This window comes from Copadichromis virginalis, linkage group LG3 (assembly GCF_057382275.1).
Source record: "Copadichromis virginalis isolate Kocher_CV1m ecotype Utaka linkage group LG3, C_Virginalis_male_GT1.1, whole genome shotgun sequence".
NCBI lineage: Eukaryota > Metazoa > Chordata > Actinopteri > Cichliformes > Cichlidae > Copadichromis > Copadichromis virginalis.
Window position 1 is genome coordinate 22519524 of NC_140620.1, and position 21921 is coordinate 22541444.

Here is a 21921-nt window from a genome sequence, read left to right on the forward strand (position 1 = left end):
CTGGTATTTTTTTGTGAAGCACTTTGTGATCTTTGTATTGAAAGGTGGTAAATAAATGACATTTTTCTGACGCATGTAATATTAATATGGAGAGATTCATTTATATTTTAACAAAACCCGCGGTAATGCTGTAAAATGGGAGTAAATAGAAACTCTATTCTATCATTTTAAAATCCTCGAATGTTTTTGTTGCCCTTTTCTGATTGAGTTCAGTTGAGTCAATGTTAGTGTCGTTGGTGTTTGTCACTATTTGGTTGGTGTAAAATGTACAGGAACTGACAGGAAATCCTGCTGCAACTGAACTGAGTAGGCAGCATGTTTGACTTTAGTGTGTGTGTGTGTGTGTGTGTGTGTGTGTGTGTGTGTGTGTTTGAATGCATTATTTTTGAGTAAAGATACACACAGTACAACAAACACATCGATTAGAAGCTGTTGCTCAACTCTGATCTGACCTGACCAGTGTTTGCTGATGACTCACCGGTTTGTGAAACTGAACCTGAAGGCTTCAAATGATCAGAGAGCAGCGTTAGAAAATCATTCAGGAACAACTCTTCGCACAGAAACAGGAACGATGGAGCGACTCTGTTTCCTTTTGTGTCTGATATGTGTGTCCTCAACACTGGTGAGTTTCTCTGATGTTTTTAAATAATTTTACAAAGATGTGGCCCTGAAATTTTTTTCTTTGTCATTTTACTGTATACTATGTGTTGTTTAATAAATAACAAGAATAATTATGTATTTACTGATCACACATATGTTTATTATTTACTGATATGAATACATGAACATAGAATTTGGCTGTTCTATTTATAAAGATGTCGAGCACACTGTCTTATCCATTATTTACTCTTTTATTTTACTACCTAAGTTTATTAGATATATTTCTGGTAATTATTATTATTATTATTATTGATTTATATGAATATAGTAACAAAAGATTTAGCAGTTGTGGACGTCGGCTTGAGCAGAATGCTGAATACTGATCAATCAAAGAAACAGTCACTATCTTTAGCTGTTTTAAGAATTCAAATAAAGGATGTGTAACTTAGCAGACCTAACAAAACAGAGCTTCATTTATACTTACAGTTTTTATATATATTATTTAAAGCCAGTTATTTAAATACTGCAGACTGATTAACTACCACTGACCTAAAATTTCCGTATGCAACATTTAACCTCCTAAGACCCAAACTTTTCCACGGCATGCATTTTTAATTTCTCTTTGATATTTGAGCATATTGGGGCCAGATGAATGTAAAAACAAAGAATTACCTGATTATTATTTTTTTACCTGATTTTTTTCTCTTAAAAAAATTATAGCCACATATGAGGATATTCATTTAATATTTCGACAGAACAGTAGCAGTTTAATGTCCTCGTAAGTGAATATCAGGCCCATGTAGAGCAAAATTGAGTATTTTGGTCTAAATAACCCAAAATGTGATGTCCACATATGTGGACGTCAGGTAAATGGACTGATTCTTATATGGCGCTTTTCTACTCTCCCAGAGTACTCAAAGCGCTGTATACAACATGCCTCATTCACCCATTCATACAAGCGCTTCTAAACTCAAGTGCAACTAATAAGCATTCACACACATTCACACTCCGATGAACGCATCGGAGGGCAACTTGGGGTTAGTATCTTGCCCAAGGATATTTGGCATGCAGACTGGGGCAGCCAGGAATCAAACCACCAATCTTCCAATCAGTAGTTGATCTGCTCTACCACCTGAGCCACAGCCACCCCAGGGTCCTAGGAGGATGATAAGAAAAATAATTATGTACTAATAACAGTATAAAATTGAGTACATTTCAAAATAAATTTGCAATAAATAAATTTGAAAAGTATTTCTGCTTATATAATTATTGTAATTGTGGATTTTACTTTATAAAAATTATTAATAAAATCTTTATTTGTGGGTAAGAAGCAAACAATTTAAATATTTTTAGTCAGTAATATTATTCCAAAGAAACACCTCCTAATTTGAGCAGTTCAATTGAAATTGGTTATACGTGTTATAATGTACATGTCTGATGTGCAGCATCTGTTTTTAAGATTTTTAGTTAGTTATATCAAAGAAGTTCAGAATGTATCACCAAGCCTTTAACCAGGGTTTTGTTTAAGTAGGGTTTCATTGTAAAAGTCCTTGTTGTAGACCAAATGGACTAAAATAGCTGCTCTGTCACAAAGACTCTTTGCTTGCAACTATATGTGCATAGTCACCCCTCAAAAATCCATTGTACACCAAGAACAACCAGAGACAATAGCTATGTTTTCTGCCCTAACTAAAACAATGTTGACTTTCTTGTCTTCGTCTAGGCCCAGGTTGATCCCAGGGGAGCTCGTCCAGTGGAGCAGGGCACCAGAAGTGAAAAATGTGCCACTGAGAAGGAATGGCCTTTCTGCACAGACGTTGAATGGGTATGCAGATTCTCTGTTGTCTCTCAGAGCTCAAGCTAGGCAAAGTTCTTATTGACCTCAATTAATGTGTGCAATTTTAAGATTCAATGTTTACAAGAAAGCTGGACTGGTGAAATTCCAGTTTCTGTCAGTGCAAAAGTCTAACTATGTACTTAATCGATAAGATTTCAAAATTATGTCTTAGTGTTTATATATGGTAAAGAGATGCTGCTATAATAAGGGAAGGAAATCTGTCAGCACGAGCCGATTGCAATAATTAATGCTTAAATTGACAGAAATCTATAATAAATGTTATATTGTGAATGACCATGAGGGAGGTCTTTATGGGTAGGAAAAATGGTTAAACTTGTGAAAATACACTACAGAATGTACAATCCGGGCCAGACTGGAGCTTTTGTGCCTCTGGTTGTACTGCCAATTATTAGAATAACCTGTTGTTCTATATTTAAATGACTCTGATTTTCATGTGACACAGAAATAAGGAATAATTATGTCTTCTCTTTGGTCATCCATTAGGGCCCTAAATGTCCATCAGGCTGCAGGATCCAGGGTCTGATGGAGAAATACGATCACAATATGCTGAAGAAGATCGAGAAAATCCGCAGCCTGCTGGATCAAAACAAGGCCAAACATCGCTCCGCTGATACGGTGTCGAAACAGACCTACACCTACTTGAAAGAAAAGCTAACCACTGACGCTGGTTAGTGTGGCTTTGTGCACTTCTTCTGTTTCCCAGTCAAGAGTTTAATGGTTACAGGAACCCAGTCTAGGTGGTTATAGGACACCTGGAAGTTGTTTCACAGTTAAATAAATATCTGCATAAACTGATCAAAAGTGCAACCCTAACAAGCAGCTTTAAAGGTGTACACAGTCATATTTAAAAGATATTTAGCGGAAAGAAATGGGACATGGGAGTGCGCACCAGTTTGTGGAAGCCATCATGTGGTTTTATTCCCAATATTATCTCAATTATTTATATCCAGCAGAACCCTCCCATCTCCGGACAGCTGACAAAATGCATTTAAACAAAAGTAAGAATCAATCCATCCATTTATTAAACTAAACGTTTCCTGTTTTCTTCTACTAGGTGGCGACAACAACTACCTTGAATTGGCTCAGACTCTTCGTCAGAGGATCACAGACATGAAGATTAAAATCGACAAACAGATGACTGTACTGGCAGCCCTGAGGGATCAGGTCAAAGACCAGGTCACAGAGATGCAGAGACTGGAGGTATACCAAGCCAGCACAGTCAAAAATACATGTTTGCATAAAAAACATGACAAGAACATCCTTAAAAGTATTTACAAATGCACTAGAGAAGAAAGAATTTAAAGTACTGAGGATAGTTGACTATGCAAAAATATTGAAATGCCTGTAACCAACAGCAGTGAAGCCACAGGTTTCAGAAGTCTAGAAGAAAGAAAATAAGAACATTTTAAAAAGCACTTAGCCAGCGCCAAATCACAACAACAGTCACCTCTAGTTGCTTTATGCTGTAAGGTAAAGACCTTAGAATAATACAGAGAAAACTCCAACAATCCGTTGAACCCTTAAAGCAAGCCCTTGGCGACAGTAGGAAGGAAGAACTCCCTTTTAACAGGAAGAAACAGCAGAACCAAGTTCAGGGAGGGACATCCATCTGCCGTGACCAGTTGGGGGTGAGGGAAAGAAGGCAGGACACAATAAATCAACATAAATCAGTATAATAAATATCTACACATGGATATATTCAGATTTGTACTGCGAATGTAGCTCAACTTCTGACAAAACTCTGAATATTAATTAATCAAAAGGTCCGATTAACTAAAGTAAAATCTTTTTATGGCACCTGTGTAACAGTGAGAAGCAGTAAAATATTGTTTTTTATTGTAAAGATATGTTACAATGGCAGAGTGAATTTGTTCACATATATTTAAAACTACCACTTTTTTTACAAGTTACTTTTACAATTTTTTTTTACTCTTGGGTTTCACATTTTTTTTAAAAACTTGATCTCCTCTTTCAGGTGGATATTGATATTAAGCTTCGTTCCTGCAAAGGATCCTGTGGAGGCTACTCTGAGTACCAAGTGGACACGGAAAGCTATGTCACCTTGAATAAACAGGTGAGAATTCAAGCGACCACATCTATCCACCCAGTTAAGGGTGAATAAATTAAAAACAAGCTCATTAAATTGCCAATCAGCAGAGTGAGTCAATAAATAACTAATTGTGGGGTTTGCATACAGTGAAACACCAGCTATCTCGAGTAATCTGCTGTTTTAAATACATTTTAAGTCCAAGTAATTTCACCTCTCACAATTTCTTAGGTTTTTGCATATCTGTCCCATTTTATTGACCACTAGAGATAACCTTGGAAAAAACTTCTTTTTGTTATTTTTAAATGGAAAAAGAAGTATTTTTAAAAGCTACCCAAACCTACATGGCTCTATGCAGAACTGTAATTGCCCCCAAAACTTAATAACTTGTGCCACCCTTGACATGAAGAACTTAAATAATTTGCTATAACTGTCAATGAGTCTTCACAGTTTTCACCCATTTGCAGTTTGCCATTACTTTTGTCACCAAAATAAAGTTATTACTTTACATCTGTTAAAAGTGGTTTAAAGTTTAAAGGGTTGCGGGTCGGACTCAAACTCGGGTCGGCCACTCTAATCATACAGGATTTGGTCACCTGCTCATCCCACCAAGCCAAAACATGAGAATAAATAGTGAGAAATACACTATTTTAAGATAACATTGGAAATAAAACAACCAAAAAGAAAGTTTTTATTGGCTGTTTTTTGAAAGGTAATAAATTCAAAGATACAGAAAAAGTTATATTTGTTAAAAAGTCAAAATATTTAGTTGTGACCATTTTTATATTCAATTTTTTCAGAATTAATAAAAAGATATTTTTGTGTAAGATTTGTGTTTGTCATTCTTCTGACAATTGAATTTTTCCCAACATTAGGTTGTGAACTTCTCTTTCTGTCTGTCTTTCCAGGTCCAGCAGTTAGACTCCCAGGCACCCCAGAATGTCGAGACTGTGGGGACGCTGTACGTGATGAAGAGCAGGCCGCTAAGGGATATGGTTGTGGATAGCAACTTCAAATCCGGGGCCGTTGAAGGAGCAGCAGGACAGCAGACTGCAGACAAGTTCCCTGATGTAAGAGAGCCGTCACATTTAGATTTCATCTCTTAACAAGCATTACGTTGCTGGTAACTTTTCAGGTTTAGAGGTATATTCAAAAATAACTATTATTATGGCGTTTTCATGTACTTCAAATGGAAATCTTACAATAGGAGAGAGATAAGGCCAAAATTGCCTTTAGTTGACATTCTCCTGAAAGCTAAGCGCCTCATTTCTAAAACTATGCATCTTTACCATGTGGCTAAAATGTTAATCTTAACTCTAAGCGGTAATGCAGTGATTGATGAAAATCTTAAGTAAATGCTTCCCATTGTTTACATCTTGCACCAGTGAGCTAGTGTTTGATTGTTTTATGCTACTTTGGAGCACTTTTTGTCCCCTTGGATTGCCCACTAGTGGAGTTCTAAGACCCAGAGGAAGCAGACATATCAAATTTTGATATCAACTGACATTTGTTATTGACAGTTTAGTCTTTTTAAAACGTTTGACAGCATTTAGTTCAATTCAATTTAATTTTAAATACCCTAAAATTTGATTCCTTTTGGTTTGTGGTTCTTATTTGGTTAACTGTACTGTATGTTTGGAAACTTTAGGCTTTTATGTTACACAAACATTTATTGGGAATTGTTATGGCACCATGAAAAAAATGTCAGGGACTTCTCAAGCAAGAAGCAGCTATTGAGTTACTGACCTTCCGGAAGTTGGAAACCATTCTCCCTCTTGAGCAGGATCTATCATTTCATCAAATTCTGTTAATATTGCTCTATATTTGTATAAAAAAGTACTTTCACTGAACCAATATTCCTTAAGAGTTTTTTTCTCTTTTCTTTTTCTAGGTGAGGACTGTCCATTTGGTCCTGGAAGAGGAAGGCTCTAGCTCATCCCCAGCAACTGTTTCCAAGGTCCCAGGTACTTCCTTCTCTTCGTCTACATCCTCATCCTCCTCATCTTCATCGTCCACCTCTTCCACATCATCTAGATCAATCACTGAGATTAGTGGTCGTGGCGACGCGGACACGTTTGGTTTGGGTGGAGGGTCGCATAGCCTCGGCCAACCCAGTACAAGTCATGTGTCCACCAAAACCATCACCTGCACCAAGAGAACCCGAACAACTGTGGTTCATACAAGCGATGGGCCAGTGGAAAGGACAGAGGAGGTGATAGAAGGAGGACCCGGATGCCAGGTGACAGGAGACTTCACCAAGGGTGGGATAAGCTCCTTGTTCCCCTCTCTCAGCCATACATCTTCATCCTCTTCTACTGGCTCCACCAAGACCGTACATCTCAGCAGCACTAAGGGCAGCGTCTCTGGAAATACCAAAACTGGGTTTAGCGATCCATTCGACTCTGATGTCGGGCTCGACCTTGGCGCGTTTCTGACTGACAATACAGAAGATGATGTTCCTGATTTTCACGCCAGGAGTGTGAAGGTCACATCACGAATCGAACGCCAGGCGGATTATGTAGGAAAAGGTACTGAAACTGACCTGGAGTAAAATATACAAAGCCAAGAAGAAAATGATTAGCTAGATAGCATGCATTAGCATCAGATAGCTTGCTAGCTAGCCCTATGTACCAAAATGATAAGTGAATACAGCATTTTTTGTTGTTTGTTTCTGGAGTTTAAATATTTTAAGATTTCCCATATAATACATTTGATAAAAACATATTTCTCATTGATAGTTTACCAATCAACAAATTCCTGATTAGCGATTAACCAAACTCTCCAAAAATCCTGCAAATATCACCACCCACATCCGTCCTGCTAGCCACAGACTTATTTGCCACAAAAGAGTGTTTAACATAGAGATCAGGAGACGAAGAATCGACTGCCAGCAAGTTTAGCTTTTGTCGATGAAGTGTCCATTTTAGCCAGTCCACGCTAACTCGCGGTTTGCGGTATGCCCCTCTCTGTTTACAGATTGCGTTGAAATCTACCAGAACCATCTGAATGGGGAAACAAATGGCCTGTTTAAGATCAAACCTGGCGGCACCGACTCTGAGGCAGTAGTGGATGTTTACTGCCAGCAGGAGGGTATTATGGGAGGGTGGTTGTTAGTCCAGCAGCGAGAGAGTGGTGCACTCAGCTTCAACCACAGCTGGGTTGAATACCGCAATGGGTTTGGATCAGTGGACACTCAGGGCAAAGGCGAGTTTTGGTTAGGCAACCATAACCTCCACTTGCTAAGTAATGAAAGTGAGACTATGCTGAAAGTTGAACTAGAGGACTGGGAAGGTGCTGTAGCCAGTGCAGAGTACACTATACGGGTAGGATCAGAGGCGGAGGGGTACCCGCTGCATGTCTCCACATACAGCGGGGATGCTGGGGATGCTCTATTAATGCCAAAAGCATCTGATTTATCCCACAACGGAATGAAATTCAGCACCTTCGACAAAGATAACGATAGATCGGAGCATAATTGTGCAGAGATTTATGGGGGTGGGTGGTGGTACAACAACTGCCAGTCAGCTAATTTAAACGGTATTTATTATAAAGGCACATATGACCCCAAAACAAACATCCCACATGGAACCGAGAATGGAGTTGTGTGGGTGACATACAAACCAGCAAATTACAGCCTGAAAACTGTTCGGATGTTTATCCGACCAACTGCTTTTTAACTTGAAAAAACAGGTGAATAGATAACAACCAGAGGACAAAAACCAAAGGTAGAATCAATCTATCTGTGCAATAAGTACTTTCTGTTTGTGAGCATGCTGTGTAAACAGTATTGATTCTTTTGTTAGCACTACCAGTCCAATGTTCTTGCAGTGACCCAATGTTTTTCGTGTTTCTCAACCACTGAACTCTGCTCAATCAATAAAGACTCAGTCTTCACTTTACTCACTGTGGTTTGTGTTCTCATTTCCCGCTAAATAAATAACTTGAATTTAATCTTATTGACTTGAATTGAAACTTAAAGATAGAAAATATGTACAAAATCTATCAAAATATTAAACCACATGGTTGCAGAGTAATAAACCACATGTAAAATAACTGGGTATTAGGAGTATTTATATGGTCTTATAGACTGTATGTATAACTGGCACTCACTTTGCTATTAATATTTTAAAAATAAAGCGCAATATAAGGATATATTATTTCATAATGTGAGTAATACAAAATATATGTTAAAATATTCTGAATGGGTATATCTAGTTTGTAGTGTCAAAGATTGCCGCTGAAAAGTAAAGCAGTTAACCATGCTAAGTCATTCTGTGTTTGATGAATTGTATTTATTGTTATGTTGTCTTCCTTCCTTCTTAGAGTTGCTGGGTTGATGATGACGTGTTAGCACACATAACATGCAAATTGAACTCCGCGCAAGAAGTAGCCAAAGCAAGTATTGTCGAATGTGTGTACACAAGGAACTGGTGACAAAAAGTTCTTACACAATATGATATAGTGCAAGAAATACTACTACTACTAATGGTAATAATAATTCAAAACTTTAAAAATTTATATGTGCATTGCTGAATTTAGGCATCAAAACAACAGGAACTACATAAAGATTACAAGATTAAAAAACATGAATGTGAAAACATGAAAACAAGATAGTGATTAAGTATTATTACCGAAAATAAGAAAAAGTATTCAGAAGGCATTAAAATGTTATGCACAAGTCATTCTATAAAGGAGATCTGAGTATCCCTTTGTTTTAAACCCTGAAACTTATAACAGTATCACATTCTTTGATCTGTGCTTCAAAATACTGAGTTAAGAGTCCTCAGATTTCTAAAGGAACAAAGTCGTTGTTTTCATTTAAAAGAAATAACAAAAAATCTCACATATAGATGACCTAATACATTTATTAGGCTGTCACTTAATGTATTTTTTTTGTTAAATTCAATTCAGTTCAGTTTTATTTATATATAATATATATATAACACCAAATAACACAGCAGTTGCCTCAAGGCACTTCACATTGTAAGGTAAAGCTGTCCTAAATTAAAAGTATTTATAATAACGAGAATCTTTAATGGTTAATCCATCAGTGTGTGCAAACTCTAATCAAAATTATATTTCTAATGCTAAAATATAACTATTATTATCCATCATTTTTAAAATGCATTTTATTATTTATTAAAATGTATTTTTTACCATATAATAAAGCGCATCTTTAGATTATGATTAAGATGCCAGATAGCAGTTATTTTACTTACGAACATGAACAAAAAAAAAAAAAAATGGTTCTTCAATGTCAGTTAATTCATTTTTGTTCAGTGTGAAAGCTCAAATTTCAGTATAAAAATGGCACATTCAGTTTATTTGCCTATAAATAACAATTAAATGAGACATACAACTGTAAAAGTTACCAAGGCACTCTTAGGATACAATTTATTTGAATTGATTTAAATGAAAATGTGCTTTGAGTGCTCCAAGAGAGTAGAAAAGCTCTCTATAAGAATCAACTATTTAAATACCAACTGTGACTAGCAATACCTGTGATACTGTATATAACCCATAGAGGGCATTAAAAATAAAAGCACCAATGTGGTCTAGCGCAGATTAGTATGCAACATAACAACAGGATCTACATAAAGATTACATTTTAACTGTAACATCCTTGTGTTTTTTATGTAATAAGTTTTTATGGTCATTGTTTTTATCTCTGGCCTGGTGATAAGGACATTGGAAAGTTATCTTTTATGCTTTTTATCCATAGAGCCCATTTTCACCTCACAGTTTCATAACTATTATTGATTTTGTGCTTGTTTTTCATGTGGAAATGTTAAATAACAACCCCGAAGTTACTGATCTTTGTACAGTCCACAAGTTCCATCAGTGACACAAAATAAACACAAGACAGTGCACGCAAATCACATTTCGTTTGTACTGTCCTATTTGAATTAGAGCACAGTTGAAGGTGGACTTTTTTTTCCCTCTCTGCAGTGTGTATCAGGTTCAAACAGCAGAATGAAGATGGCCGACCGTCCCCCAGTGCAACCCAGATGTACAGGAAGCAGCAATGTGAAGCAAAACTAGAGACCCCGCTGTGTTTAGATGATGACTGGGTAAGAAGCATCCAAGCACATAAATACAACTCTATTGATGAGTACTATAAAGAAAATCATTTGCTAGTTTAAACCATTGTAATATCAGGATGTGAAAATAATTTGAGTTTCTTGAGCTTAAATTAAAAGAAATTCACAGAAAACATGAGGGAAACCAACTTAAGTGCTCTCTTTGAGAGGAAGAGGGCACTTGGGTTTTGGTGTCCAGTACTCTTGACCACCACACGTCAGCTTTAGCCAAAGGTGACCAGCCATACTGAAAGAGGTCACTATGTTAGAAAACCAGCAAACCAGCATTTATTGACTTGCTCAGTCTCATAAACCAATAGGCAGAAAATCACCTTACACAAGCAGCCACCTTTAGCTGAAGTGCAAAGCGCACAGATGACATCTACAAAAACTTTGAATTGAATCCAGGATTTGCTCTTGATAACTGGTAGAATTTAAACATTTTCAGTCGACTTACGTATTATTACACAATTGCTTGAAAACTTAAACTAGCACACCTAAAGTACTTTTTATCTTGCTTTTATTTGTCAGGGATCGCAATCTAAAATACATCAGTCAAAAGGTTTAAGCTGTTTAAGCAGTAACTACATCTGTTCTGATATCCTTCCCTGTTTGAGATCAGTGGGGTTATCATTACAGTTACACATCCTAGAATAAAAACAAAACACCCCCTCTTCTTCCCAAAAAAGGACATAACCACATTAACCATTAAGCCAGTTAATTTGAGAAAAATGTCAATAATGAAATTGTTTCAATCAATTCCAGTTTATTTTATCTGTAACCCATGCACTGACACACATCCAACAGCTGGCAAGATGTAGACTAAATTTCAAAGTTGGTAAAGAATTTGGAAAGATTTCTTTAACGTTTCAATTTTTTCTTTGTAATCTGTCTTAAAATAAATAGTTACTCGTGAACTAAGTGTTATCAGTATAATTCATGAATACTCTGGCACCACTGATAACAATTGATTGTTATGAAGGACAGTCCTACAACATGGCTTAATTAGCAGTTGTCTAATTATTTGAATTATTTCAACCCAGCACCGTGCTACCACTTTACTAGCATTACTCTGAAAAATCTAAAACGCAAAGTGTAAATAAGATGGGGTTTTTTTGTTGTTATGATGCATGATAACTCAGAATGACCTGTTACTATGATGCACTGCCAACCTGACCTGTTCTCTTGTCCTTCTCCAAAGTTTTCTAAATGCCCGTCTGGCTGCAGACTCCAAGGTTTGATCTCACAGATGGAAAACAAAGTGGAAAGAAAACTGCGGGAGGTGTGTAAAACAGCAGAGATGTATGAAGATGCAACAGAGAAGTCCATGACTACAATGACTCACATATACAACTTTAACCGGCGAGTCATCATCAACAGATACAGTTAAGACTCTTTGGGGATGTTTGGATTTGTGGTTGTGGATAAAATAATTCGTAAATACTTACTAAAGTAATGCTGAGTTACTAATGCAGAATTTCATCTCTAGTGTTTAAGCTGAAATTCGTGGAACAAGCAGAAGAATTGGGCAGAAATTTCACAACGCTACAGAAACGATCAAGCAGTCTGTCCCAACAGATAAAAAAACTGATTAGCAAACTGCAGAAACAGACAGAGGAGCTATATCGAACAGAGGTAAGACATAAACAAATACTATTGATTGGTCGATTGTGCAATTGTTTGACTGTATTTACATTTAAGACTTGTTGATTACCTTATTCTTCTGACACTGATTGCTGCAATGTTTTAAATTAATGCCCTAAAACATTTTATTTTATATTTGACACGTTAAACAACTCAGTGTAGTTAGTATTTATGGAATGCCATTTCATAAATGGCGTTATTGTCCTCTATTGCAAAGAAACACATTTCAGACAAGTTATGTTCAACCTGATACATTTATATTTTTTGTAATACTTTTTCTTACTTTGTTTTTTGTTCTTTATGGTGTTTGTTGCTTGAATAACTGCTTATTCAACTTGTTTTTGTTGCCAGGTGGACATTGACATGAAGCTACGAGCCTGTCGCGGGTCTTGCCAGTCTGTGCTGCCATTTGAAATTGATCATCCCGACTATCACATCCTTCGAACTCACATGGAAGACATGGACAAGACTCTAAACAGAAGAGCCAAAGCACCTTTACCTCCTGCAGGCATCCCACATATTAAGCTCCAGCCTATAGACATAGTCCCAGAACCAGCTGAAGGATACAAGACGATCCCGACAGTCCAGAAAGAACTACTGACCCAATTTGAGGACATTGAACAGAATCAGATCATTTTGGAGGAGCCACTGGAGGAGTTAGAGGATGTAAATGATCACAATCATGTAGAAAGGTTTAATTAAATATGGGGCTGACAGAAAACAAGGAAGCACATTGTAATCTTGTTACTTAAATAACCATTATTTTGTTTCATCTGCAAAGTTTAGCTATCGTTTCAGTTTATATTTGGATCAGCAATGTGAGTAGTTTGTGGGCTAGTCTTTTCCATATTTTTCGGTGGTATGTCATTTGAATAGATGAGATAACATGAAGAATAACTCTGATTTATGACATGCTGTTTTACAGTTCAATCCAGGGGCATTTTTGATTAAAAACAATGGGGGGAAAAAGCCTTTTGGTGAATTTAAATATAGTTAAACTACTAACGTTAATGATGCAGTCTGTGTTCTGCTGGGAAACTTTGAGTCAAGGTATTAGTGGATGTTACTGTGACATCTCCCTAAACACACCCACAGTACACTCCCACTTTTGGCAGTGGAACTGCCTTACAGCATCTGCTTTGTCAGGCAAGAGAATAGACCCCACAAGCAAAAGCTAGCTTGTGTTATTACATTGAAGAGGTGGACTGTGCTTTTTTCAAAGGATGATGGGAGTAGACAGTATTACTAATTCTGTGCCTTATCAATGCACCTGAGAAATTCTCCTGTTACCTCCATTCATTATCCAGACAATGCACTCCTGTTTGGTCATCTGTTATTTACCTCACAAACTCCATGATTAGGCAATAAAACTATTACTTTACCCTCGCTGTGCAGTCATTGCTTTATGCAACTTACTAAATTTTATTTGTGTAAGTGAAAATGCTGTCTGAATGGTTACAAGTTGCTATCCATTGTATCCTTATTCTGTTTTATTAAATAGTTTCTGATAACCAATTTTGTTTTATATTTATGTTTACTTGAGTTTACTGGATGACTGGATATCATCCCTGTCAATTATAATCAAAACTTTAAACTCCAAAACTTGCAAAAAATTAAATAATCAATGTTTTTACATTTAATTCATTGTCACATAAATCCTTTAATAGTTTTCTTGGTATGCAGCAAAAATGAGCAGATGATTCCAGTGGTACCAGATTTGTCTTATTTATGTCACAGAAGTGCTCATAGTGTTTAAGCAAAAGAACATTTAAATAGCAAAGACATTTTTGTTTCTTAGGTGAAATAACCAACACAAACAATATAATATGTTCCTCAATGTGTTTATTGAGTAGTCGAGGACAGTTTGCATCAACTCATCCTTATAGTTGTCACACATAACAAAAAAGGACAGATCGCAGCATATTTACTCACAACTAATTAGGTTTTTTTCTCTTACTTTTGTTGGTAACAAGTTTATCTGACATCCCCAACATATTTTTAATACTTGCATTGCTCCTGCATTACTTTAGCCTTGTTTTTTAGTTCTCGTTACAGTTTGTTGACACTTAGTGTTAGTTATTTGTAAATCTGCATGTCATATACCATTTAGTTTGGCACCTTCTTTTATATGTTATGTGCATCGACACTCTTGGATTATCTGGAGGCAAAGTAAGGCCTGATCTTCATGCTAATAGCCTTGAGCGAGTACCAGCTGCCCTTCCAGTTCATCCACACCACACCATCATCTGTGCCATGCTTGGCCATCTGTCGTGTGTAGGCTCCTCCAATGTAGTACCGCCCATTGGGATTGGCTGAGTGGCAGCGATTGTACCACCAGCCACCTCCATCCTCCTTGGAGCACTGTTTGGTGGGATTACCAGGGGTCCTGATTGGTACGGACAAGAAGAGTAAAGTTAAAATGTGAAATTTCTGAAAAATTCTAAATCTGAGTTATTACCATTTACATTTATTTCATAACATTACATTTAGATGCTGGTAGATGTATTAACTACTGCCACATTTAGTTTATAGAGGGGTGTTAAAGCCAAAGTCAAAATCCTTTTGAACATATTTAACAGACTGAGTAAACTTGTGGGTCATCCAAAATGCTAAGATGGGCTTGATTTCTTTACATTTTAGTAACATGATAATTAGCTGTTACAGCTAGTATTCTAGTATTTATATTTTAAGTAATAATTTATTATTTACTTTTTTTAGGATACCTACCAGTTGTCGTTGTCTCTGTCGTAGGTACTGAACATCATGCCATTGTGAATGGTCATAGTACGGTTTTCACCAAAGAGCTCAAGAGATCCTTCCAGGAAACAGTTGCCAGCATTACCAGAATAACCACCAACAGCAAGCACGTAGTTGGATGTCTCTGATTGGACAGTGAACTGGTTGTACTGGGCATGGACCTGATTAAAAGCAGAAACCAGTTTTAATTTAATTCCTAACTGACATAGTCATTAGAAGGAGTAGGTGAAAACACTGTAATATTGCATTCATGTCTTCCTGATAATTAACTATTAGACCCTAACCATTAATGCAAATTACAATTTCCTAAATTCAAAAAAACTTTTTTTGAAATTGCTTCTTTTTTTTAGATCAACTATTCAAAACTGTACACAATTTGCTTTATTATCAAATAAACAAATTTCTACATTTAAAATTCACAGGAGTCTACAATTATCAAGCTTAAACTTTTTCAGTAGTCCTATGATAATTTCTTGGACCTGCCAATCCCTTTAAAAACTCACCTTGGCTCCTGTCCAGTCCTCCATCTCGATGAGAACCTCAGTTGGGCCCATCTTAGTCAGCTGACTGATACGGTCATTACCCAGCCAGTATTCACCTGTAGGCATGTAAGAAGGTATATTACAGTAGCTGACCAGAAATAAGTGTAACCATTAAGAAAGGGTTACAGTACATTTTTGTCTTGTGTTTTAACTCTCTTACCAGGAGTCGCACAGTGACCCTTGCCAGAATCAAAGGCAATATTTCCAAATCCACGGCGATATTCGTCCCAGCGTCGACCAAAGTCAACACTGCCGTCAAGCCTATTCTGGATAAGAAGCCATCCTGGGAACAAATTTAAAAAGGAAATGTAAAAAAGACAAACCTTAACTGAAAACCATTAAATCACAGTAATGATCAAAGAAAAGTCTCACCTCCATTCTGGGAGGCCTGATCACAGAAAACCTTGTATGGAGGGTAAAAGGCATCAGGCTGGATCATATACATCTGGGAATCTACTCCTCCCCGACGGAAGATGTCCTCACACTCTTTACCTAAAACAAACAAAAGAAAAAGCTTTAACATCTGTGGAGCTTCTAAGTCATTCAGGTCATGATAGTCTTAAGTGTTTGAGTTCACAGCAAGTAGCCTCTCTCTAGCTTTTTTTGTCATTTCTTACCAGAAACTACTGGTATGGGACATTTAGTCTTGCATGGCGTCTTGCACTCATCCCTCTGGGCCTGGATGGCCTTCTCCAGCTTCTGTATCTTCAGCTTGATCTTGTCCAGGACCCCCTGGAGTCATGACATGTTATAAATTAGAACAAGGCTGATTGTACTGTTTTTGTTCTCATTTTCTATCATATAAATTCTACATGGTTCCTAAACTTGAAAGACACACTGTATCATTATAATTATACTATTATATGTATACTACTATGTCACTTTGTATTTACCTGCAATAATCTGATATTGGAAGGGAACACAGTATCCACTATCTCTTTGATGTAGGTGTGCTGCTCCTCCACTCGGTCGGTGTACTGACTAACTACCCTACTGTTGTCTAAGAGCACAAGAAAACAGAAAAAACATGTTCAGCATTTCACATTTTCAGATATTATTTTAAGGCAGGCGTTTTTAATGAAACAACTATTATAAACCAACAGTGTTTAATGGTTACCATAGAAACTTTTTTTGCTTGCTTTCTAAAAATTTTGTATTTAATTAGATGTGATTCACTGTATTTCATTGTATTTGTTTTATTTATTAACTTGTAACACTCACAGAATTACTGGCAATTAGTTATAATTGATATATTGTAATGTCAGTACAAATAAATTTAATCAGGCCATAGTTATAAATAATCTTTGGGTTGTTTTTTTTTTTTACATTTTCAGTGTTATATTGCAAATTTCTTTCGCACCGTTGGATAGTCTTTGCCTCTCCCTCAGCGAGTTGGAAATGCCATTGACGTAGTTGAAGACAGTGTTGGAGGACTGGGACAAATCATTCACCTGAGGCTTGAGTTCGTCAATGCTCTGTGTAAAACAGTTGCAAAAAATAAAACAAATACAGGAGGTTGAACTTAGTCTTTTCACAAAGTAATGATTTCCCATAGTTGGTTTAAACTCATATCCAAACCAAACCTTATTCTGCTAATCATAGCAGCAAACATTTTTGCTAATATTTGCTTGGAAAGATCTCAAAGATGATGACTACCGCCCTTTAAATGATTGCACAAGTTTGATTTACCCTCTTGACATTTCTCTCTTGCTTCAGCAACGTGGTCTTTAGATCGCAGCCAGTGGGACACAAAACACCCTGATGGACAAAAGCAAAACAAGTTAAGCTAACTTATCTTGTGTCACTAAAATACATGTTCTTTGACTTTGTTCTAATTTTCTGACTTCAAAGTAGCTTATTAATGTAACTTAAAGGCAATAAAAAACTACAGTTAACATCAGCAATTAAAGGTTTCCCAAGAACACCCCAGTCACAGACCAATTGATTTTGATGGAAACTGCTTGTTTTCAGCTAGGTGAACCTGGTCACAAATAGGCATATGGTGCTTTCTTTCTGCGGTTATCCCATAGCTTGCATGGAAGCAAACATTGATCAACTAATTGTGGCAGACTTTGCATTTTATTTGTACATTCATAATAAACTGAACACTAAAATTTGCACTTTTTACTTTTCATTTTACTTTTCATTGTAGTAACTAGTTGGACCAAATAGTTGCATATCCTCACTATCTGCACATCCTCTACAGAGAAAATATCAAAGTACAGTATGACAGTAAAATAATAAGGGCACCTTATTTACCCTTTTTAATTTACCCTTTTTAATTTTTCATATTTATTTCCTATCTTATTCATAGCCTTTCCTTTTTTGTTTTCTTTAGGTCACGAGCAGTTGTCCAAGCATTTCACTACATATCGTACTGTGTATGACTGTGTACGTGACAAATAAAATTTGAATTTGATTTGATGTCTATATAGTTGTGCAATATACTGGGATATTCATATTAGAGCTATTTGTATCCATTAAACCTATTTTGTTACATTTTGTAACTACGCAATATATTGTGTTAATCAATTGTGTTTAGTTAGGAACTTTTCTTGCTGTACTGGAGCAACTGTGACCACATAATTTCCTCTTGGAAAGTATTCTGGTCCTGACATCACCTAAGACCACTGGCCTGTATTTAATTGTATGTGTGTTACTATTATCTTTTTTTTTTTTTTTTTTTTTTTTACCATCTCCTCTGAAGCATGTGTACATCCTCCTGCCTCGGGCTGCTCAACTTTCTCCTGCATCTGTCGGCCACCAACTGGAGCAGGAGTGGGGCGCCCACGATACCTTAATGAAAAAAATAATTTAAAAAACACACACAAATATACCGGCGATTATTTGTTATTTGTATCCCCTACAGTGGCACCGCAGACCACATCATGCCACTTTGCTGTATTTCACAAAATTTTATTATTAACGAAATTTTATTGCCAATTTTATACTATAAGATTTCATTTCATTTCATCTATATCATAAGGATGGCTGCGTTAGATTTTGTTTCTTTTCACTGTTTTTATTTCATTTATTAAAAAAAAAAAGCCTTACCTGCTACCACTGCTGACAGGAGGAGGGGCATATCTATTTCCAGTGAAGGTCTCCCTGCCCTTTTGTAGTGGGCGGTGACCACGAGCATCTACAGCTGTTCCATTTGATTCCGGTGTTGCCTGTGGAAGATTTTAAGAAACTGCTGTGAGTAACAAATTTCCTCTCATTTCATAAATGTTGTTTTAAAGACATATTTCAAATTAAATCATGGCAGTGAGAATACTATAAAACTATGCTGGACAACCAAAATATTAAAATTAAAGAAACAATGTATTCCATAAACATATATGATTATTTATTTCAAATTGTTACAGATCTGGGTTAATTAAACCATCCATCCATTCGCTTCCGCTTATCCTTTTCAGGGTCGTGGGGGGCGCTGGAGCCTATCCCAGCTGTCATAGGGCGAAAGGCGGGGTACACCCTGGACAGGTCGCCAGTCTGTCGCAGGGCTAACACATAGGGACAGACAACCATTCACACTCACATTCACACCTAGTGGCAATTTAGATTAATCAATTAACCTATCCCCACAAGCTGCATGTCTTTGGACGGTGGGAGGAAGCCGGAGTACCCGGAGAGAACCCACGCAAACACGAGGAGAACATACAAACTCCACACAGAAAGACCCCGGCCTGATGGAGGAATTGAACTCAGGACCTTCTTGCTGTGCGGCAACAGTGCTAACCACCGTGCCACCCACCGTGCCACCGTGCTAATTAAATCATGTTAAAAAAAATGCTACATTTATTAGACCACGTCACAAAAATGAGGAAGCACAAATAAATGGTCTGTAAAATGGTCTGTATTTTTATAACGCTTTACTACATTCACACACTGGTGATGGCAAGCTACAGTGTAGCTACAGTCGCCCTGGGGCGCACTGAGAGAGGCGAGGCTGCTGGACACTGGCGCCACCGGGCCCTCTGACCAAAATATTTTATAAATACATCAAAAACTTGTTTATGCCATTCTTTTTATGGCATATAGAGTGCTCTCTTTTCAGTATTGTAAGTATATAAATGTAACTTGTCACCTTGATCATAAAATAACAGTGTGCCTTATATTTTGTTTTCTAAAACAGTAAATTGGAAAACTCATGGATGTCAATATTACTATCGACAATATTGTTTTCCAAAAATATATATCTTAGCATTAACAACACAATTTTGATTAGAGATTTTACGCATACTGGTGGATTAATCATACGATAAACATAAAAATTCTGATTCTGGTAATTACCAGTACTACTACTCTTAATTTAGGGCAGAACTGGCATAAAACCTCAAAACATTCGGTGGTGGTCAGACAAATTTGGTAAGAACTGTATTTAAAAAGTAAAACTTGAAATTATTTCAAAAACATGTTTCAATTTCTCCCAAACAAATTTAGCTCCTAACGTAGATCTTATTTTTTTTAAATTATGTGTAATCTATGTTTTAGCACCATTTGTCCATTGAGAATTAGAATTGAGAAGTTCTCATATGTGCAAATCAAATAAAAGATAAACCCAATCAAAATAGATACATGAATAAAAATAAAACAAAACAAGCAATGCATTTTTTTCAAGTCTAGCATTTCTCAGTAAAAATAGACCCAATCTGTGAAGAAATGTATTTCATAAAATAACATAACAGATAGACAGGTAGATATTTTGATAATAACACAGCTGAAATTTTAAACATAGTTCTTTACACAGTGTACACTCTTTTAAAAACTAACTGATACACTATGAAAGTAAGTTTAATATATTTTATTGACTATGTCCTTTCATCAAAGGAATTAATCAAAAAAATGTGTGATATAAAAACGTTTCCGCTTTAGACACATACTCACCAAGTCATCATCCTCTTCGTTATCAAACTCAAGGTCCTGTGCCCAGGCGACATACACACACAGATAAACCAACAGCAGTATCTTCATGGTGTACTTTATGAAGTTAGTCTTGTCACACACTGTCCAAACTGCCTTTTCTCTCCCAGACATTTGATTTTACCACATATTTATCCTCCATCTCTGCACATGCGTAGGCGTCCTCCCCCACTTGTATTGATCTGTTCCGTAACTGTTGGGACAGTTTACCCAATCTTAGTCACTGCCACACTAGGTAAGTCTGGGGAATGTCAATGAACAAAAGGGCAAAGGGGCCGAAAGGCAGAATGCCACAAAATGTGGTAACTTGTGTTTTTAAAAAGCTGTTTCTATCTAGTGAAACTTTTTCAGAACAATGTTATGATAGCAGCAAAAGCATCATTGCTTTAAAATAACATTTGAAATTCTTAGTTTCAGGAGTGGCAGATTGGTTAGAAACGTAGTGGCCTTAACTGTCCTTTAATATCAAAAACATAATATTAAAGAGGAGAAATTATATAACGTATTCTTTGAAGTGTGAAGAGTGTTTAGTGTTGGGAACTGTCTCCAGCGCTCCTTGATTCCTGTTTACTTTTGTTGTTTTCATTAGGAAAATGCAGAAAATGTACAGTGAGAACAGTTTTACGGTTTTCCCGAAGAACCTGCAGTGAGTCATGCATTGATTGGAGGTTAGGATGTTGAAACAACTGATATTTGTTTAAATCCAAAAGGGTACATTGTACAATGTTATGAAATCACTAAAATCAACACAGAGTCATGCGTGCACAAATGTGTGCTGCTGGACAAAGTATAATGTATTAAAAACCTTTGTTCTTTAACCTAATTTTTAGTAGTAGTTACTTTGTACTAAAGTGTGGCAGCCCCCACCCACTGCAACTCTCCCATATAAGAGTCACAATACCTTTCTTGGAAGACTCACTGGAGTCGTTCAAGAAACTTCTCAAAACTCACCTCTTCATCAAAACAAAACTTAACCTCGAGCCTTTTTAACTACTAGATACTCTTGTGCAAAGAATCCTTGGGTTTCTTGAAAGGTGCTATAGAAATCTAAGTTATTTTAAAGTTATTATTATTTTAAACAGGTGGTTTTATAGTAGCTGCTGGGTGAGACTGATCAGCATTCCCACACAGTAGGCTTGGGAATTAATAGATATCTCCATGATGTTAGTGTGTTAACTGAATGGTTTGTGTCTTAACCAAGTAAACAAATATGGTAACATATCACTGTATGAAAAGATTTTTTCTGACACAATATAGGTGTAATCAGTGTATGTATGATGTAGGAATGTCAATCAAATAGTGTCCTCACAGTGCAGATTTTCTGATCAATGTATGTCCCTAAAATGTAGGTTTTCAAAGACATTAGGTTTAGTTGGACCCGATTTCTATTGTGTGACAATAAACACAATTCATTTGTGTTGCTTTGTTTTTATTGTGTTTTTTATACTTAGAGTAATTGAAACATGC

General features: G+C 36.5%; 3 protein-coding genes across 3 annotated transcripts; 2 read left to right on the forward strand and 1 right to left on the reverse strand.

Annotated features, from left to right (window-relative positions):
• The first annotated feature begins 454 nt into the window (after positions 1-454).
• Positions 455-8404, forward strand: fga (fibrinogen alpha chain). The gene is made up of 8 exons (XM_085448171.1): positions 455-622; positions 2324-2425; positions 2942-3125; positions 3513-3658; positions 4434-4532; positions 5414-5575; positions 6397-7033; positions 7482-8404. The coding sequence occupies exons 1-8, from the start codon at positions 470-472 to the stop codon at positions 8180-8182; spliced, it is 2184 nt and encodes a 727-aa protein (XP_085304297.1). The 5' UTR covers positions 455-469; the 3' UTR covers positions 8183-8404.
• Positions 8405-8835: 431 nt separating this feature from the next.
• LOC146713454 (fibrinogen alpha chain) lies at positions 8836-13744 on the forward strand. Its single transcript, XM_085448198.1, has 5 exons — positions 8836-8916; positions 10455-10576; positions 11787-11970; positions 12075-12220; positions 12581-13744. Exons 2-5 carry the CDS (start codon positions 10514-10516, stop codon positions 12929-12931), a joined length of 744 nt encoding a protein of 247 aa, XP_085304324.1. The 5' UTR covers positions 8836-8916; positions 10455-10513; the 3' UTR covers positions 12932-13744.
• Positions 13745-14054: 310 nt separating this feature from the next.
• fgb (fibrinogen beta chain) lies at positions 14055-20583 on the reverse strand. Its single transcript, XM_085448184.1, has 12 exons — positions 20419-20583; positions 18583-18701; positions 18222-18324; positions 17218-17286; positions 16889-17003; positions 16422-16528; positions 16146-16260; positions 15901-16020; positions 15689-15811; positions 15490-15584; positions 14957-15147; positions 14055-14615 (listed from the first exon to the last, which is right to left on the reverse strand). The coding sequence occupies exons 1-12, from the start codon at positions 20566-20568 to the stop codon at positions 14384-14386; spliced, it is 1539 nt and encodes a 512-aa protein (XP_085304310.1). The 5' UTR covers positions 20569-20583; the 3' UTR covers positions 14055-14383.
• Positions 20584-21921: the final 1338 nt, after the last annotated feature.

What these genes read in the sequence shown, in the direction of transcription:
- fga (XM_085448171.1), top strand. Translation starts at nt 470, where the DNA reads ATGACTCACCGGTTTGTGAAACTGAACCTGAAGGCTTCAAATGATCAG. An exon ending in TCTGCACAGACGTTGAATGG is followed by an intron (nt 2,426 to 2,941) that starts GTATGCAGATTC and finishes GTCATCCATTAG; the next exon opens with GGCCCTAAATGTCCATCAGG. An exon ending in CAGAGATGCAGAGACTGGAG is followed by an intron (nt 3,659 to 4,433) that starts GTATACCAAGCC and finishes CTCCTCTTTCAG; the next exon opens with GTGGATATTGATATTAAGCT.
- LOC146713454 (XM_085448198.1), top strand. Translation starts at nt 10,514, where the DNA reads ATGTACAGGAAGCAGCAATGTGAAGCAAAACTAGAGACCCCGCTGTGT. An exon ending in TGTGTTTAGATGATGACTGG is followed by an intron (nt 10,577 to 11,786) that starts GTAAGAAGCATC and finishes CCTTCTCCAAAG; the next exon opens with TTTTCTAAATGCCCGTCTGG. An exon ending in AGGAGCTATATCGAACAGAG is followed by an intron (nt 12,221 to 12,580) that starts GTAAGACATAAA and finishes TTTTGTTGCCAG; the next exon opens with GTGGACATTGACATGAAGCT.
- fgb (XM_085448184.1), bottom strand. Translation starts at nt 20,568, where the DNA reads ATGTCTGGGAGAGAAAAGGCAGTTTGGACAGTGTGTGACAAGACTAAC. An exon ending in CCTGTCAGCAGTGGTAGCAG is followed by an intron (nt 18,325 to 18,582) that starts GTAAGGCTTTTT and finishes TTTTTCATTAAG; the next exon opens with GTATCGTGGGCGCCCCACTC. An exon ending in CACATGCTTCAGAGGAGATG is followed by an intron (nt 17,287 to 18,221) that starts GTAAAAAAAAAA and finishes TTTGTCCATCAG; the next exon opens with GGTGTTTTGTGTCCCACTGG.